At 46.5% G+C, this 19,073-nt stretch overlaps 1 protein-coding gene across 3 annotated transcripts; it reads left to right on the top strand.

The window, feature by feature from the left end:
* On the top strand, positions 1–17,307 carry WEE2 (WEE2 oocyte meiosis inhibiting kinase). 3 transcript variants are annotated; one of them, XM_058805210.1, is made up of 17 exons: positions 1–39; positions 460–831; positions 3,508–3,707; positions 4,242–4,290; positions 5,820–5,992; positions 6,591–6,712; positions 7,928–8,074; positions 8,847–8,948; positions 9,265–9,350; positions 10,238–10,408; positions 10,494–10,636; positions 13,036–13,078; positions 13,919–13,979; positions 14,887–15,027; positions 15,403–15,490; positions 16,010–16,098; positions 17,143–17,307. In XM_058805210.1, the coding sequence occupies exons 2-17, from the start codon at positions 499–501 to the stop codon at positions 17,187–17,189; spliced, it is 1,995 nt and encodes a 664-aa protein (XP_058661193.1). In that variant the 5' UTR covers positions 1–39; positions 460–498; the 3' UTR covers positions 17,190–17,307. The 3 variants fall into 3 exon arrangements, with proteins under 3 accessions (XP_058661193.1, XP_058661195.1, XP_058661194.1); XM_058805211.1 differs by having other exon boundaries at positions 10–190; XM_058805212.1 differs by lacking the exons at positions 13,036–13,078; positions 13,919–13,979; positions 14,887–15,027; ... (1 more) ...; positions 16,010–16,098; positions 17,143–17,307 and adding an exon at positions 11,579–12,801.
* Positions 17,308–19,073: the final 1,766 nt, after the last annotated feature.

Genomic DNA, 19,073 nt, shown 5'->3' with positions numbered 1-19,073 from the left:
ATCTGGTGACTCCCTGGGGCACCCTCTGCTTTTACAGCTGTATGTAGCATGGAATTTTTTTTTCTCCCTATTGGTTGAGAAATTTAATGTAGAAGAGAGTGAGTGGAGGCTGTGTTATTCTTTAGTATGTGTTTCCCTGTGTGATGGGAATAAGGGATGGTGGAGCTCTCTTGGAAGCTTACTGGCAAAGGTAGTGGCTTCTGATTTGTACCTGATTTATGCCAATAAGGCAAAAAGCAAAAATCTGTTTTTACTGGAGCAGTAGTGGAATGGCTTTGAACCTGGTAATTCTGGGGTGTTCTTCACTAACCAATGCTGTCTGGTTACACTGATGAATGACCAAGGTTTCTGTGTGTGTGAGATTGCAGAGTGTGATCAGCAGAGCTCATGCCTTGATGAAGAAGGCAAGAAGATAGTTTATGTGTAAATAATGCTGTCTTTGTGTCTTTAACAAAACAGGCCAGTATCAGCTCTACCTGCTCTGTTTCATGTGCTAACATGGATGACTGGGACAACAACAATGAGTTCATCCAGCGGCTGGACTTTTCCAGCTGTGGTGAGGAGAGTGAAGAAAGAAGTGTAAATGAGGAGGACTCCCTGAGCCTGAGCCCCCCCAGAAGCTCAGAGTTCCAGAAATGGCAAGAGAGCAGTCCTCTGCCAAAAACCCCTCAGAGAAAGCTTAGTGAGATTTTCCTAAGCAGAACAAAAGCCTGGATGAGTCCCACCCTGAAGTCTTCCCCATCTGTGAGCAAGAGCTGGAGTAAACCTGAGACACCACTGCACATCACCTGGAAAAAGCTGCAGCTCTGTGACACCCCACACACTCCTAAGGTAATGGCAGGTCTGGGGTGCCTCTGTGGGAGAGAAATGCATCTCCCTTCAAGAGGCTCATAGTTTGGGGGCAGCTTGGAGGTGGGCAGCTGCACTTGCTGCTCTGTTCAGCACATTTCTGGATGCTAATGGGTTTTGTGTTGGAAACTGGAAATGGTGTTATTGGCTGGGATGTGTACTTCACCTGGCAGGAGTGGTCAGCTCCAGCCAGCTTGTTGTCCAGTGTCACAGTGTTCCTTCTTGTGTGAAAGAGTTGCTCAGTGGATCTGAAGAAAGCAGGGCTTTGTTCTCAGGGCAGCAAATCTCCTATGGAAAAGGTAGCAAACCAATATGAGCTGCCCCTCTTCACCTGTGTCACTGTCCTGAAATACAACTTAGCTACTGAGCCAGTTTCTTGTGAGAATGATCTCAGCCCCTGTTTTATACCTAAATTTTTGGAGAGAGTAGAATACAACTGCTTTTTGTCTTGAGTAAGCACAGGTGGAGACTTGGCACCAGCTTCTCTGTTCCCAGATGATTTCTGGTGTGTGCATGGCTCCGAGCAGTCCAGGCCCGCAGTGAAGCGTGGCTGTTGCTCTTCTCTCGATGTTCCTGCTCTGCTGATAGATTGTTTGCTCCTTTGCTTAAGTGGCACACAGAAGATCTGTGCTTTAATGCTTCTGAGCTAGGCTTTGACTTCTGTCCTCCTCCAAAAACCTGATTGTGTGGAGAGAAGGATGAACCTCTGGCCTCATATGATTGACTGTGTGGCAATATTTCCTGAAGAATGGCATGCCACACTCTAGGGGAAAGCATCTAAAGGGCATTCCTCAAAAAATTTCCTGCAGTGACCCCCTATAAGAAATCTCCCTAAATCTCAGCTTAACATAGGTGAGAAGTTGTCCTTGCTTTGGATGGAGTTAATTTTGTCCTAGTAACTGGTACTGCATTGTGATTTTGGGCCTAAGGACAGAGTTGCTGAAACATGGTTGTTGCTGAGTGGTGTTTACCCAAAGTCAAGGACTTTTCAGCTTCCCATGTTTTGCCAGTGAGCAGAAGCACCTGCAGCTGTGTGGCTCCAAAGCCAGGACAGCTGCCAGGAACAATCCAGAGGAAAGTTCATGGCATAGGATGTCATGCTCAACATATAAACAGAAGGAAATTAGCCAGGAGGGGCTGATTAGGGCCCAGGGATGGGCTGGACATCAGTCAGCAGGTGGTGAGCAATTGTGAATCACCTGTCTGTCTTGGGTTTTATTTCTCTTTTCATAGCAATAATAATGATTATATTTTATTTTAATAATTAAATTATTTTCCCAACCCACAAGCTTTACTTGTGTTTCACTATTTCTGCTCCCCATCCCACTGAGGGAAGCATTGTAGTTGTGAGCAAAGGGTTCAAAAGCAGAGGGCTTAGTGGCTGGCTGGTGTTAAACCACAATAGAGGTGTATAAAAATCTTTCCCAGAGCAGATGGGCTGCAGGTAGTGAAGGCTGCTTTCAGGGTGTGCATTGTGTACATGTTGGCTGGATGATTCAAAACATGCTGCTTGTAGTTTGTGATCTTGTAGCCCATAAGCAATCACATTAAATCAACCGTTTATTTTCCTTTCTCTCCTGGGATAAAGGTCTTGTTTTCCAAGCATGCTGCAAAAGATGGGCTCCAAAGGGCCTAAATCTGCCTGTAGACAAATCTGGGAGCTTTGGCCTTAGAACATTTGAAAGTGATAGAAAGGATGGGAGAGCAGAGCCCTGTCTAAAACTGCAGGCAGAGCCACCAGATGTGAGTGGAGATGTGGCTCCAGGATTGTTATAGTGAGACCACTGTGGGATTGAAAATATATGAGTGCCTTGATCTTCAGCAGGGAGACTTCTGTGTTCTTAAAGGGCTTTTAACTAGAAGAAAACATGATGTTAAATAATCCTTTAGACTGTAAACCACTCTCTTGAAGCTGAAACAAATCAAAACCAAACATACATTTTTAAAAAGCTGATGTTTACTGAAGGAGTCAAATCAGAGTGAGGAGATTTTTGTCTTCAGCTCAAGACTGCTGAATATACTTTGTATGGACCAGTGAGTAAAACACAATAGCCTGTGCTCTGTGGCAAGGGGAACTATAGAAGATCCAGAGCTTCTTTCTGAATTTATATTTCTGAAACTCTGATTTTTACTCATGAGGAGAAATGGGTTCATTTTGCTTTGCTATTAAAAAATATTTCTAGCAACTTCCCCTATCCTAATGCTGCTAAGTGCTGGGAAATCTGGCTGGTGTTCTAGCTCATCTCCTGACAAACCTGTCCTGGCTGAACTGATGCAATGGTCCATGCCTGGCAGAACTAGGTCTTCCATGTTAATGGAACATATGATGCAGTTTCTACCTCTCTGTAGGAGGGAAAGGGGAGCAGCTGGCTCCTCTTGAGGGCTGTGATTGCCAAAATGGCTCTGCAGGCATCGCCCAAGTGAGCAGGGAATAGACTATGAAAGGGCTTAACAAAGGGCATTAACAAATGGAATGCTTTGTGGAAAATGAAAACTGTGGGGACTAAACTACGGACACAGGGATTTCATGGTTCAGCTCTGCCAAGGAAGGGAGCTGAGTTCTCCTTGAGTTACAGGAGAACAAGAATTTTATTCTGAAATAGCAACAAAAACATGTCCTGGTTTATTTGCCACTTATTTTTCCCTCTCTCAACACAGAGCCTGTTATCGAAGACAGCTTTTCCTTCATCTGCCACAAAGGTCCCGGCCAAAGGCCTCCGGCACCTGAGGCTCACTCCCCGCGCTGACCTTGAGGACTCCTCCCACGCTTCCCTTGTCAACATTAACCCCTTCACACCCGAGTCCTACCGACAAACGCTCTTCCATCCCAACGGCAAGAGGAAGGCTGCAGGAGAGCTGTGAGTGAGCTCCTCTTGGGCAGCAGGCTGAAATCAGGCTGCTGGAAGGGGATAAGCAATGGAGATGTTCAGTATCTGGAATTATTTGCTAACAATGAATCACCTGCTTCTGTAGTGTTCATTGGTGTAGAGTAAATGTTAGCAGAGGTATAAAGGTAACAGAAGTATAAATAAAAATCAGTCATTGCCTCTGTTCACAAAGGTAAGTGGGGAATCAACAGCTCTCTTTGGTGCTGTGGCTGCAGCTTCAGCAGGAATAAGGAGGAGAATGATGCCTCTGGACTGTGCCACTCTGTCCTGTGGGCAGTGCTGAAATTCCTTTGTGGAGGCCTCCCAAATGGGAACAAAGAATTCCCAACCTGGGACTGCAGTCTTTAAGAGCTCAACTAAAAACTTGTCTATCAACTCTATAAAATACATGATTGGACTGTGAAGCAAGGTTTGGAGGCTCATTTAAAATATATTTTAATTTCAAACCCAGCTGGATTGCTGCACTGAAATGATACAGTAGACTTTCCTAATCTTCTTTTATAGGAATGATCCTCATCCAGGAAGCCAGATTAAAAAGGAGCTCCCTACCAAGGTGAGTGTCTGTGCATTTTCCTCCCACAGAGTGGATAAGGTGTTTGTGAAAGCTTGGTGTTTGATGGAATTTATTCTGTTATTGGAGTAGAAACCATGGCACCATGCCAGATGATAAATACCTATGACAGAAAAGGTCTAAGCCGAATGTTTTGTTAACATTTGTTTGATATGACGAACTTGGAGAAGGTGGAATTGTTTGTAACTGCAATAGCCAGGTTTATGGAAGGACAACGGTACCCTCTAGCCGAGGAGACTGGGACTGCAGGCAGATGGTCTCCCTGGAAAAACTGCACCTGCAGACCAAATCTGCTACCAGGCAACATCCGGGCTGCCACAGTTATTGTTTTACCTAGAAGAAAGCCTCAAGTAACCTGTGAATTACTGGAATATCATTCTGCTTGATTTCTAATGAGATGTATGTATGTAATATAGGTATAAAATTGTGTACTAGGAGGTATTTGTGCTGCCAAGCTTTTAACCTAGTGTAAAATACAGCTGCCTGATGAAATGCAATCTGTTGGGAAGGGCTGCTGCTTCATGTGAGACACATTTTACTGGCTGTGAGGACCAACTCTTACCTCCTCCTCTGTACCATAAACTGCAGCAATCACAGCAGTTTCTGTGGGAACCACTGAGCAACATGAGCTGCTGTCCCTGTAAGGGATGGAGAAAAATCACTTAGACCACTCTTGTTCACTTCATGCTCCAGTGCTTTTCTTTACTTACTTTCCCTGCCAGTAGGCATCACTCTCCCAGCAGTACCAGCAGTTCCTAGATACCTAGTGGCCATTATTGTAGCAATAATTATGTTCCAGCAGTTCTGCCAGCTTTCAACTCTTTGTGGAAAAGTGTCTCTGGGTGAGATATCAGTGGGAATGCAAACAAATGCACTGAGAGCAGCTAATCTGCCATTAGCCAACAGCTGGTGCTTCAAACCTGCAGAGCCTGAGCTGGTACAGAATGGCCTTGGCTGCAGGCAACCTCAGCTGCCAGGGCAGAGCTGCTCTTGCATAGCTGGGCTCACACAGAGCCAGCACACCAAGCTTCTCTCCTGAGCTCAAAATAGGCTCTCAAGTCCTGTCTTTAGGCCAACACCTTGTTATTGCCTACTGTTCATCCCTGAGTGACTCCATCAGCTGTAAGAACTGATCTGGGTTGTCAGGAGAAGGGATTTCATGGCAGTGACCCAAGGAGGTTTAGGCATATACACCCAAGTAGACTAAATTTCTCCTTAACAATTTCTACCTCTATGGCTAACAACTCCTGATTATATAAAACCAACCAGCCTTGCAACTTGGCCAACCCAGGGAAGGTGGCCTTAAAGTGGTCACAAAAAACACAAGTCAAAGGTGATTTCAAGAACTGAAATTTCTGTTTCAAGAACTGGCCACACACCTGCACCTAAGCCTGGATGAGCACCCAGAATGGGAGAGGGAGCAATGTGGGTGCTCAGTGACAGTGAGTGTTGCACACCTCTATTGAGGCTTTCAGCTCCTGCTTGTCTCTGCTGTTTTTGCCATTTTGCAGAGGTACACTCTGAAGGCGAGCAATATGGTTTCCCGCTACAAGAAGGAGTTCCTGGAACTAGAAAAAATCGGTGTGGGGGAATTTGGCTCTGTCTACAAGTGCATCAAACGCCTTGATGGATGTGTTTATGCCATCAAACGCTCCAAAAGGCCTCTGGCAGGATCCTCAGATGAGTGAGTGTGCTTGCTGGAATCTGCCAGTTGAAATGATGGGCATGTTCTTGAGAGGTGTGATGGGAAGGAGGGAGTGTGGATCTAAAAGTATCTGATGGGTGCCATGAGCAAGAATTGGCTACTGCTGCACACAATAACAGCTGGGAGCGTGGGGGAAGATAGCACTACACAACTATTGGATGTAAATGTCTGGGGAAGGAAGAAGTTGCATGCACTGCAAAGTGAGGATACCTGAACACCTTGGTCCATCCAGACAGTTTCTTTACAATAACTGTTAAGAGGTTTATTTGACAGACATATTGCTGTCCCTGCCTTGTGTATGGCCAGCACTACTCTCATCTGTATTGACCAGCTTGTGGTGTCCTGTAGCTAAAGCAGAGTCTTTGAAGCTGCTCTGCCTTTGCCTCTAACAAAAGACTTGCTCAGCAATTCTTTCCTTTAACAGCTGCTCAGGGCATTTGGGCAAGGGCAGGTTTTGCCAGTCTGTCTGTCAAAACCTGAGAGAAAGGGGGAACAGAGGGGTTCAGGAGTTTGACAGGGCTCCTCTCCTGGAGCCAGGCATCCTCTGTCACCTCAGCTGTTTCCCTGTGTCCCCCAGGCAGCTGGCCCTGCGGGAGGTGTATGCCCACGCCGTGCTGGGGCACCACCCCCACGTCGTGCGCTACTACTCGGCCTGGGCGGAGGACGACCACATGATAATCCAGAATGAGCACTGCAATGGTAAGGGTGCACTGAGCTCAAGGCTGAGATCCCAGCATGGGCAAAGCTCCCTTCTTCTGTACCTTAATGTGGGTGTTGTGGCTTCCAACAAAGCAAACTGCCCTGGGGCTTCATTTCTGTGGAGAGTCCAGTAAGGGCACGTAGCATTTAGGTGAAGCTCTGAGTGGTGCTAATGTTTAAGAAGCAGTGAAATGTTGTATTTCTGGGGTTTGGAAACTGTTTCTCTGTTTTAACTGGCCTGGAAAAGCCAGACTGATGCTTAGGGTTGTGCTGGGACTGTCCAGGTAACACCTGATATGAGTGACCCAAGAGCTGCTCACTTAAGGGCCATGTATCTTGGCAAAACTTCCTCTTAATGAAGGTGGGTGGTGACTGGATGAAGGCACCTTGAATCCTGACTAGAAAAAAGGGGCTTATAGCTGCAGAGGAATGGAGTAAATGATGAGGCGCAGTACAAATGGGGTGCTGCAGGCAGGGCGGTAAACTCCTACTGAAGTTTGCCCTTGGCAATACCACTGCTTGAGAGAAATGGGGAAAGATGCCTTTAGCTACCAGAGTTGCTGAAAGCAAATATGTAATGCTCATCTTTTGACTGCAGCTGTAGTCTTGGGGCTTAATGAACAGTGGTGCCAGCTGTTTGGAGTATTGCTCTAAAATCTGGTGGAGGCAAACACAAAATGTGCTCGTTGCTGCAGCATCGGTGTATTGCTTGTGTTCTGGTGGCTGAACATCTGAGGCTGATGGAGACAGAGGCTATGATACTTCTACCTCTGAAATATCCATAGTGTCTCAATGGAGACCCACAAAACTGTGTTGAATGTTAATGATTTTCAGTCAAAAATTTGCTAGTGGGAACTTAATTTCCTTGTTCCACCTCTCCTACACCTGCTTTCTGCATCCAAGCACAGGAGAAGCAATTAATTTTTTTGTTGTTCACTTGCAGCAGCACCAGCATCACTAACAGGTCAGCCTTCCTGGTAGGATGTAGAGCTGTAGGATGGGGCAGAACTGCAGTTGGCATCCTTGCTGGGCATTCCAGGGCAGTGGGGAGGCTGAAGCCAAGTGGTGATGGCCAAGTTTGCTCATTAGAGCACACAGAGCTGCTGGGGTTGGGGTTTGTCACTAGCCAGCCTCTTGTTCTGGACAGCTGAGCTGTTTCCAACATGCTGTTCCATAAACAGTCTGTCAGGTCTCAGACTGACTGCTTTCCCCTAGGTGGGAGTCTCCAGGATGCACTGCTGGAAAATGCAAAGCTTGGGCAGTATTTCCCAGAAGCAGAGCTGAAGGAAATATTGCTGCAAGTCTCCATGGGACTAAAATACATCCACAACTCTGGCCTTGTGCACCTGGATATCAAACCTAGTAAGTGTAGTGCTCTCCTCCTTTGTGGAGGGTTTTCCTAGTGATCCCTCAGGGGCAGGAGATGTAATAAATCCGAGTGGACTGACTGTAGTGCTCCAAAGAAAAGAGGACCTTGCCCTTGTCTTGTGTATGGTGTTCTGGTTTTTTATTTTGATTTATGCCACTACTGCTGCTCTAGAATTGAGCTTTTTCTGATAGTTGGCAGCATTTTACTCGTGTCTCATGACCTATGTAATCCTAGCTCATGGGAATCACCTTCATACTGATGGAGCAAGCAGGGCTGCCAGGCAAGATGGGCACTTCCTCATTTACTGTCTTGTTGCACAACACTTGCCTTTTGTGTGTTTAACAACCTTGGGGGGATTAAGGTCCTGCAAAAATAGTAATAAGGTTTAACAAAATAATAAAAAGTAAAATAATATAAAAAAATAACAAGTAACAAGGTTTCCTCTCTGCAGGATGGTCACCTCCAGGGCAATGCTTCCCCTTGTCACAGAGTTAATATTTTTAGAGGGAACTCTTTTTTTCCTGCTGAAATTATGCTTCTCCCATGGAGGGCAGGGGGAGGGGAAACCTGATTTCACTGGAATATTTTATGCACATGATAAAATTGTCTCATGCCAGCTGTGTGGCTGGATGTAAGCTGGGCAGAAAGCTGACTGCTGGGTGGGAAGTGCATGATTGCTCTGGCTGCAAAGCTTAACTACTCTGACAGGTGGGATTTTGACCAAGTTGTCAGGTTGCTGCATTGCTAAACTTCTCTGTCTTGCAGGTAATATCTTCATCTGTCACAAGCTGGCAGTTTCAGGCCCTGCTGGGCAGGAGGAGAGTGACAGTGAAGATGAGTTCTCTCCTGGTGTGGTGTATAAGATTGGTAGGTTTCAGCCTACTTTACAGCTGGCCTAAGATTAGGGCTGCCTGAGACTGCTGTGTCCTGTGGCTGAAGGGACTTGCACACAGAACTGATAGCATGGTCATGAATGCCCCAATTACTCACCAGGATTAATTCCTCTAAGAAGACAAGTCACAGAAAATTCATGTGCTTGTTTCCAAGTGCAGATTCCTGAGTTAGGAGCAGGCTTGCTCTCTTACTCTGTATTTCTCTGTTGGTGCCTATAAATTGCAGGCTTTTATTGGAGAATCATCTCAGTTTGCTTCATTGCATTTCAGCTGCTTGCTCTTTGTCTCAGGTGACCTTGGACATGTGACATCAATAACAAACCCTCAGGTGGAGGAAGGAGACAGACGCTTTTTGGCCAATGAAATTTTGCAAGAGGTAAAACTGCTAGAGCTGGGTAGTGGGGAGAGATCAACTGTAAAGCAGTCATTAGTCTAGCTTGTTCCTCACCTTATCTCCTCTGACTTGTTCCTCACCTTATCTCCTCTTTCTTCTGTCTGGTCTGGCTGTGAAATCTGTGAAATTAGCACTTTATCATGAACAATAGTGGTGTGAGTCTTATCATGCAAATACTTAACATGTAAATACTTCATAAGTAGCTATCTTTGGATTCTTGCAACTATTCCCCTTGAGGGATCAGTGAGACAAAACCTTTATCAGTTTAAAGATTTGCCTATCCAGCGGAGATGAAACTACTGGATGTGATTATTGAGGAATATATTTACCCAGACAGATGCCTTGTAAAACAAACATTAAACAAATAGTGGTGGGAGGCACAACAGACCTCTTAAACTGACTGTGGCTTTGACACTCTGGCCAACAAACGAAAAGGGAATTGGAGTTGAACAACCCGCTTGGATGTGTTATTCAGTTCAGGTATTTATTTAACACTGTCTGTGCTGCAAGTGGGTTTAGGAACTGTTGGGCCAATGTATGAGATGCAGCTTTCAGTCCGAGTTGGGCTCGGGTGGCTTACTGGTGGAGGCTGGAGGCACACACGTGTTAGGCCATCCTCTGGAGTCACTGCAGTGATCCCAATGTGGCCTGCAAGGTCCTTATGGCTGGCTGAGATCCAACGTGCTGGTGGTTAGTGGCACTGCCTGCTGCCAGTGTTTTCATCCTGAAGAGCAGCAAACAGCTCACTGAAGGCAGTGCTACATACACACACACTTGCTTGGCTGTTTCTTTTTGGGCTCATTGCCCAACTCACCTTTGCTTAGTGCAGCAAGGTGTTCCTTTCTAATGCCCTTCCCTTCTCTGTGCAGCAATACTGCTACCTGCCCAAGGCAGACATCTTTGCCCTGGCCCTCACGGTGGCTCTGGCAGCTGGGACAGCACCACTGCCCCACAACGGGGCCCTGTGGCACCACATCCGCAAGGGAAACGTCCCACCCATCCCCCAGAAGCTTCCCCACCGTTTTCTGGAGCTCCTCAAGGTGAGGCAGTACTCCTGACAGGATGGTGGCTTTTGCAGCTGGCATGTGACAGGAATGTTAGACTCTGAACTCCTTTGTCTTCCAGCTCATGATCCACCCTGACCCAGCACAGAGACCTTCTGCCACGGCTCTCACCAAGCACCCTGTTCTCCGTCCTTCCTCTGGAAAAGCTGTGCAGCTCCAGGAGCAGCTCAATATGGAGAAATGCAAGACTGCCATGCTGGAGAGGTAGGGCTGGCTTGGGCATGAAGGGGAGAAGGTGTGGGCACAACCATGCTGGTCACCAGCTTTGAGTGGAAGGTGGTAGTGCTGGGAGAATGCATGTGCAGAAATCCCCAGCCTGTTCCTGTGCCTGGAGCTGGGGGGATGATGGGGATGTAAAACAGGGACTTGCAGTGCCCAGGCAGCAGCTGTGCTTCAGCTCTGGCTTGCAGGAGCTGGCTGAGTTGTAACAGTGAACGCTGCACTTCCTGCAACCACTGGTGGTGCAAAATGCTGATACAACCTGCAGCAGTGGGTAGATGAGGAATTGATAATGCACTGAGATAGTGGGCTAAGCACAGAAGGAAGTGAAGCATCAGGTGGTGGCAGTTTTCCCTTGTTCCCTCTCACTGCTGTTGGCAGCAGTGTTTTGGGGGGCTGGGATCTATCTAAAAACTGCCCCACAACCCCTCTAAGTGCAGTGCTCAGCTGGGGAGGAGGTTTTCTGCATAGACAGAAGAAGAGTGAATGCTCTGGAAGAACAGCAAGTACCAGAAAGGGAAGAAAGGCAATGGAAAAGAAGCATTTGCCATTATTTAGGTATTATATATTTATGAGATGACATTGATCTAAGTTTCAGCACTCACAACTATCTGAAACAATGGGAGAAAAATTGAGCCAGGTGTTCCCCGTACTGGTGCCAGTGTGTTGCTGACCTGATACATGGTCTTCTTCAGGAAAATCTTAAGAGCTCCTACCTTTTCAAACAGAGAAACTCTAGAGACAGCTACAGTAATCTTCATGTTACCCTCTGGGCTGAGAAACTGCCCCTTTCCAGCAGTGCTGGAGTACTACAGTAACCCTCTTGTGCAAGATTGTTCATAGCTTGCTTCTGTAGCTGCTGGGGGTTCATGCCCATGACATGACATGGTTTTCTTCCTTTCCTCTTCCCTCATCTCCCCCCTGCAGGGAACTTAAAGCAGCTCGCCTTGCCCAGAGCCTCATGAAGGACCAAGCCTTAGGAAGTGCCAAGTTACAAGAGTCTGAAACCTCTTCTAAGCAGAAGAGCAAGCGTCTGGTGGGAGGGAAGAGCTGTCGCTCCTTTAGCTTTACTCTGGGTTTCTGAATTTCTGTGGTGTCCAAAGACTGCTAAATGGCCCTGTGAAAGCAGAGGGTCTGCACAGACCAATGCCCCATATTCTCTCCCTGTTTCTTTTTTTCTTTTGTTCCCCTATTAGTTATGATGAGATGTCTGAGAAAATGACTGACTTACAAGTGTTGGATAATGGGATTTAAGGTTGTCCTCAGTCTTTTAGTTGTTTAATTTCTTGTGTAATGGGCCTTGCTAATAGACTCAGTGTAACTGCCATGACAAAAGAATGATACTTTCTCTACTCACTTCCCTCTTTCTTGAGTGGAGCCCTGTTATTGGTGATTTTGTTGTCTTAACACTTGGGCTGATTGTATTTTTAGAGGGATGGTGATGGCTGTGCAGAGAGACAGCAGCTACAGCTGGCCCCTTCTAGGAGCAAGCAGGCAGAGACTATGGCAGCCAGTTTTAGCTACACATCAGGAGCCAGGCTGGTTACACACAGCTGTCCTGGGGGCTCAGGATGCAGCTGAGTGGTGTTTCACTGAGGGGGGACACAGAGTCATAGGAAATACTTTGAATTAAGGATTGGGAGTTGAAGAAAAACATTCATTGATATTTTTGTAACTGAGTGTGCTCTAACAGACTAGTCCCTGATACGCGACTCTTTTTCTGTCAATCGGGGAGGATTCCTTGCTCGCCTGGGGGAGACAGCTGCAGAGTGTTGGTAGCTGGGTCTGTCTTTCCCCAATTCCCCTGCAGTACCTCGCAGGTGCTGCAGCTGCTTGCCTGTGAACTGCAGCCTTTCAGCAAAGATGGGGGCAATTAGAAAGAGCTTTTCCCGCTTTTTGGAGTTGCCCTTGTTGATGGCTCTATGTATTTTGTATTTGAGGTCTCATACACCCTTCCTCCTCTCCCCGCCAAATGTAACTGTGGGGGTCCTTGTCGCTTGTTTGTGTTGGACAGAGCGCTGCACTGCTATGAAGGGAGCGCTTGGTAACTCGCTCATTTCCAGCTTTTACTGGTTTGTTTGACGATGTTGCACACGCTGGCTTTTAACTGTTCGATCCTATCGTTTCGTGCGAATAAAGCTTTTATCATTTTTTAACCGATGACGGAGTGATGCAATTTTGTTGGTTATTTTTTTTTTTCCCCCTCTGCGACCTCGGGGTCCCCCGAGGGCCGGGGCTGCAGGCGCTGCCCGGCTCTGAGGCGTTTCCGCCCGGAACCCGCGGCCCGACCCCTTCCTGTTCCGGCGGCCGGGGCGCAGCGCGGCGGGAGCGGCGCGGGGTCGGGGCTCTGTGGGGCGCTGCTTCAGCCCTGCTTTTCCCTCCAGGTGCGAGCCCGGCGGCAGCATGTGGCGGCGACCGGCGTGGCAGGTAGGGCCGTGCGGGGCCGTGGGGCTCGGGGCGGCGGGGGAGCGGCGGCCGCGGCCCCTGGAGCGGCTCTCCGGACACGGAACAGCGCTCGGGGAAGGGGGAAGGGGAGGGGCGGACAGAGCCCGGAGCCCTCGGCCGGCCGTGCCCGCTGGGCCGGGGCCCCGGCGCTGGGTCTGCCCTTGGGGAGAAAGTGTGAGCTCTGGAACCACCTGCTCGGGGAAATGAGCCCTTTTCCCAGTTTCTGCACGTGGGTCTCTAGCAGAAGTGCTTCTAGGCTTTTTTCCCCCTCCTTTCTTCTAGGATGGAATATTTGTAGTTCCAGTACAGCTTTCCCACTTACGGTACTGAGAATTTTGTCCTCGACTTGCCTTGGGAACAAGGGTGTCAGTGCATCCGCTGCTCATTCCAGTGGATGGATGTACTTTTGGGGCACACCTGGTTAATCTCTGAAATGGAGCAGAACTCAGACCTGTTTGTTTCCAAAGGCTAAAGCTCAAACAACTAAACCCTCACTCTCGTACAAACCTCCTCCGCTCTTATTTACATGTTACAGAAAAGCAGTAGTTACCACATGTACCAAAAATAACTGCTGGAGGTGTACTTTTGGGCCATGCTTTTTTTTCTAGGCACTCTTTAACTTTGATTTAACCAGATGTTCTTTAAGTAATCTTACTCGCTTCATTTGGCTGAACAGATTTCTTTCCTCAGGTCCCCCATTAGTTACCTGGCAAAGAACTTACTTGTAGAGCCTTTGCAAGTGCTCAGAAGATGAGATGTAAAGGCTTGTGAATGCTGTTCCTGGTTTGTGTCTTGGAAACTCACATTTCTCTGTTCCTTCAGGTGCTACGCCAGTTTGTAAGACATGACTCTGACACGGTTAACTCACTGGTACTTGAGAGATGTAAGTACCCCTGAGATGCAATTTAGTTGTTAGTCATGGTGTTTATGTCGGTTTTAGGACATCTGAAATAGGGCAGGAGAGAAGCAGTAGGAATGGTGGCCCCTCAGTGTGGCACCTAAGATTGTGTTGTTTCAAGCACAGAGACTCTTGAGTGGCTTCCTGCCTGGTCTCTGTCAGCTGAAGCAGCACTTTAGGGGGAGAAAGAAGAAAGCCCTGACCAAGACTGCCACTCTATAGGGCAGGTAGTTGTGCTTTATCTGTGGCAGTGGTTTGGCTCTGCTGTTGGCATGGTTTCTAGACCTGCCTTCAGGTGTCTTGTGTGCTTATTTCTCGGACTCCTGAGTCCCTGGGGCCCTTGTGTGTGTGCTGCTGCCCCAGCAGGGTTTGCTGCAGGTGTACTTCAGCCTTCACTATTCACTCCACATGCTCATTGTGCACAAGGGGTACTTCCCTGACCTCTTCCAGTTGTCCTTGAATGTGGAGAAGGGATAGACTCTGTCTGCCTAGGCCTGGTAATGGTGTAAAAACTGACTCTCATTCAAAGGATGGAGTGCAGCAATGCAACTTTGTTTCAAAGGTACTGCTGTGCACTGTGTTTTGTTGGTATGAAACAAAAGTCACATCAATGCAGTTTAGTCTCAAGTGATACATGGACGTGAAAGAGATGGAACAGAAAGAATAAGGAACCTTTGGCTTTTTAAATCAGTTAGTTCACAGTGATAATGACAGTACAGACACAGTAAACTATCTGCTGGGGTATGAAAAAGCCAAATGTCACAAGAGCTTAAAAAGTGCTCAGGAGGTGCACAAGTTGTGATCCTGGCCCTTGAGAAAAGCTGCTGTCTGAGGGCTTGCCATGTTTAGAATCATCATAATTCACCTGTGTGTTTGCTCTCTCTTGTTTCAGCCATGAATCGTGTTCAGCTCCTTGGTCGGGTTGGACAGGACCCTATCATGAGGCAAGTGGAAGGAAAAAATCCTGTTACCATATTTTCCCTTGCAACCAATGAGATGTGGCGGACAGGAGATAGTGAAGTGGGCCAGGGAGGTGAGTCTGCACAGCAACGTGTCCCAGGTCATTTGCACTGGCAAATCTGGGGTGCAGGAAGGCTCCTTTGAGCTCAGCAGAGATGCTGGGGCATTTGTGTGTGTCTCACTGATGGGGAAAAATAAATGGCATGAGCACTGTCTTACAGAAAAAGCAATGTCTTGGTTTGAACTGTGCTTCTGCACAAGAATTTGTTTGGATATGGATGACTGGAACATTTAGTTCTGGAGTGAAGTGGGAGATGGTGTGCTAGTAAACTTCTGTTTTCAAATCACTTCTCATAATTTGAGAATACTGATGTGTTGAAACTAATTTCTGAGTCTTGTGTCACAAAGAGGATTTGGCATCCAGCTCTGTTACTTCTGTGTACCGTAGGTGATGTCAGTCAGAAGACGACATGGCACAGGATCTCTGTCTTCAGACCTGGCCTCAGGGATGTCACCTATCAGTATGTGAGGAAGGGGTAAGTGAGTAACAAATGTGGGTGAGGATTTAATGCCTTAATAATGTGTTACTGTAATAATTATGGTGACCAGGAACTGTAATAAGATACAGCTGGCATAAAACAAGTTAGCAGAGTAGCTGCAAACAACTGATAGAAAACTCTCTGTACTTTGAATCAGATTCTGAATTCAGCCTTTTCATCAGGAAGTGTAGTGCTAAGACAATGAGTCATGGGCTCCAAGTGAAAGAGGGGAAATTTAGGTTGGATATATGGATGTAAACCTTACTGTCAAGGTAGTGAGGCCCTGGCACAGGTTGCCCAGAGAAGCTGTGGATGCCCCATCCCTGGAGGTGTTCAGAGTCAGGCTGGATGGGGCTTTGAGCAGCCTGATCTAGTGGATGGTATTCCTGCCCATGGCCAGGGGTTTGGAACATGTGGTCCTTAGGATCCCATTTTAAATTCAATCCCAAATGGATTACAGAGTGGAAAACAGCAGCACAGTTCTCTCACCAAAATCAAATTCTTGTCTTTTTTCAGCTCTCGGATCTTTGTTGAAGGAAAGATAGATTATGGTGAATACACAGATAAGAACAATGTGAGGCGACAGGCCACAACAATTATAGCAGGTAAGGAGTGAAGCACCAAGGTGCCTTTTGCTCTTTTAAAATGAAAAGAGAGTGGAGAACCTCTGAAATGAAGCTTGGTTTGTCTTCATTCTCAGTATCCACACTCAGGGATTTAGAGAGAATGGATAGTGTGTACCAGCAGATTTCCTCTGGCAGTGCTTGTGAACACACAGAAAATGAGAGTATCCAGTTGCAAACTGTTGGTGTCATTGGCTTACCCCACAGAATGGTTAAGGAGTGGACTTGTGCCTTGACACACAACAAAGAAAACTAGGAAACTCAACTTCTTCCTTGAGCCTTTAAATAGCCAGAGCATCCTGCAGCTTTATTGTGGATAGAGCTGCTCCTGTGTTGCTTTTGAATGAGGGATAAATTAATTGGGTAGTAGAGCAAACATTTCTGTTACACAAGTATGTCTTAAAAAATAGGACAGGGGAAAAGGAAGGGAAAAAAAAGGAAAAACAACAGTCATGTAACAGTCATATTCCTGGATGTTTTTCTGCAGCCTCTTTAAAAGCTAGCAGTGCGATAAATTACTGGAAGGGAGAAGCAATTCTCTTTTTTAATTAGTATTCTTCTAATGGTTTCTTGTTCAAGAGGCCCAGTCTCAAGGCACTTTAGAAATTCCTTAGGTTTGATGAAGTAGGAGCTTCCCATAGTCCTGCAGGCTGTTGACATGGTATATTGTATAGTATGTAGTGCAGAGTGAATATGACAAAGGAAAAGGGAAATAAGCTGTAACCGATGGAGATTGTAGTCAAAGAATTAAACCATTATTTAAAAATGTTTTTAGTGTCTTTCACTGTTCAGCAGCTTTTCATCAGCTTTAGCACACTTGTTTCATGGTACATATGGCACCTTGAATTGTCTGCTTTCAGGGGAGATAGAGAAGGAACCTCGTATTTGACACTGTTTTATTAACTATTATTCTGTTCCAAAATCCACATCTTAGCAATTTATTTTAACACAAATACCTGTGCTTTGTGAAGGCTTGCAACAAGGCAAAACAATGCTCAAGATTAATTTTTTTAAATTTCTTTTCAGATAATGTGATTTTTCTAAATGATGGCTCGGTGAGAGAAAAGGTGTGATGTCCTTAGTGCTTGGATCCAGGCCATTTCATTCCTTTGGTTTTTCTGTGCTTCATAATTCTGTAGTCACATATATTACTGTAGTATTAAGAAATAAATAAAATGTTTGTTACCTAGAGCTTATTTCTGTGTGTTTTGTTCTCCTGTGTGCTTTCTCTCTGTTATCATCTTTTGGATTACTTTCTTTTTTTCTTCTTAAAAGAAGTACCCCAGGCATCTATATCAGTTCTTGAGCTGATGAATATATAAATAGGGAGTCACTCTTTGCATCCAGCCAATTTCAAACCTTCTGTCCTTGTCTGCCCTAATCTCCCTCCTGTCTTGTGGGGCCTGCCAGCCTGATCCCCTCTCACTTTTCACATCCCTCTGTTCTGTAAGTGTCATTCCCTGTTTTTCCTTCTCTAAGCCAGCTGGACAGTGAGTTGAAAGCAGAGCCATTGGCTTTGATTAGTGCTCAGCTGATTTCTGTCACAGACCCGGAGAAGGCTTCCTGTGCATTTGCATCTGCCCCTCTGCTGATCATAGGCATTGTCTGTCTCCAAACCCTGCTTAGGTCTTGTTTGTTGTGGTGTTTGCTGTAGGATGACATCAGCATTCCCATCCCGTCCCTCGACGGGGTGCTGTGCCCGTGCTTTGCCGTCAGGAGGAGCTGGAGGAGCGGCTGCCTTGGCTGTGCCTTCGGGAGTTGCGTGGAAAACACAAAAACATTCCGGGTCCGGGATTCGTAGGGTGGGAGTGGCCCTTGTGTCACTGTGTTTTGTTGTCACAGTGAGAGTTACTGTGTTATTGGCAAGAAGTTGCTCAACTAAAAGGTGTTTAATTCTACTACACAAAAAAGAGAAGGGGAAATTCCCACTGTAATACAACATGATGGAGCAGGGAAAGAAAAATACTAGAAGTGACAAATTCCTGCCTTCAGAGCTGGTGGGATTTTGTACCTCATCTCTCTCTGATCCCAGTGCAGAGCACATTAATGTCTGCAGCTCTTTCCCCTACAAAATGCTGGGGCGTTTTTAACGCCCTGGGCACATTTTCTAACAAAAACTTCAATTCAGCATCTATTTCTGGTTGATGTTAAAGCTCTGACAAATATCTGAGCCCATGTCACTGGCATACTGGGGTGTCAGATGTATTGCAAAGTCTTAGCTACTTCAGTGGGTTGTTATCCACAGGAGAATGTCTTTTTAAATATAAATCCTGACTTTAATTCCTTTAACTACTTGTTTAATCTGAGCCTGTTGTACTGCTGTGAGAATTGTGATGGTGCTTTTGCACAGTAGTGATCCAAGTAGTTTGTGCACAAATTTTTCCTGTTTGTCTTGAGCTTTGTGCTAGGAGGCCTAGAGCAGATGTGCTGAGCTTCTGTTCACTCAGTGGTCACTCCATTTGCACTCTGCTGTGGTGGTGGAGCTCAGGGCAGTGCCTGTTTTGGGTCTGGGAGCTGCATTTCTCCTCCAGGCTCAGAGCAGAAGGGGCAGCAAGGAGTCCCTTCACCACCACAATGGAGTGGCCAGAACTGCCAGAACTCTGCAGCTGCTGAATGGCTCCTGCTATCTCTGCCCCTGGCTCAAGCTGGAGACAGCAGAGCTAGCACAAGGTATTAGGATTAGGTGCCAGCAAGGAAAAATATTTACTCAAGAACTCAGAGTTTTCTTGCCCTTCCAGTTCTATTTAAAGTAGCTAGTACACTTTAAAGATTGCCCTGCTACAAAGAACACACACTGGCTTTGAGCACACACTGGAGGCAGTGTGCTGAATGTTTGGCACAGCTTGGCAGCAGGGCAGGCCTTCCCAAATGATTCTGCACTGTCCTAGTTACAGCAAAAATAACCGGTGGCAAAGGCTTGCTGTTCATCTTGTGTCTGCTCTGCCACTCTGGGGCCA

This window comes from Ammospiza caudacuta, chromosome 5, assembly GCF_027887145.1.
Source record: "Ammospiza caudacuta isolate bAmmCau1 chromosome 5, bAmmCau1.pri, whole genome shotgun sequence".
NCBI classification, from domain to species: domain Eukaryota; kingdom Metazoa; phylum Chordata; class Aves; order Passeriformes; family Passerellidae; genus Ammospiza; species Ammospiza caudacuta.
This window is presented reverse-complemented; position numbering and strand designations above follow the sequence as displayed.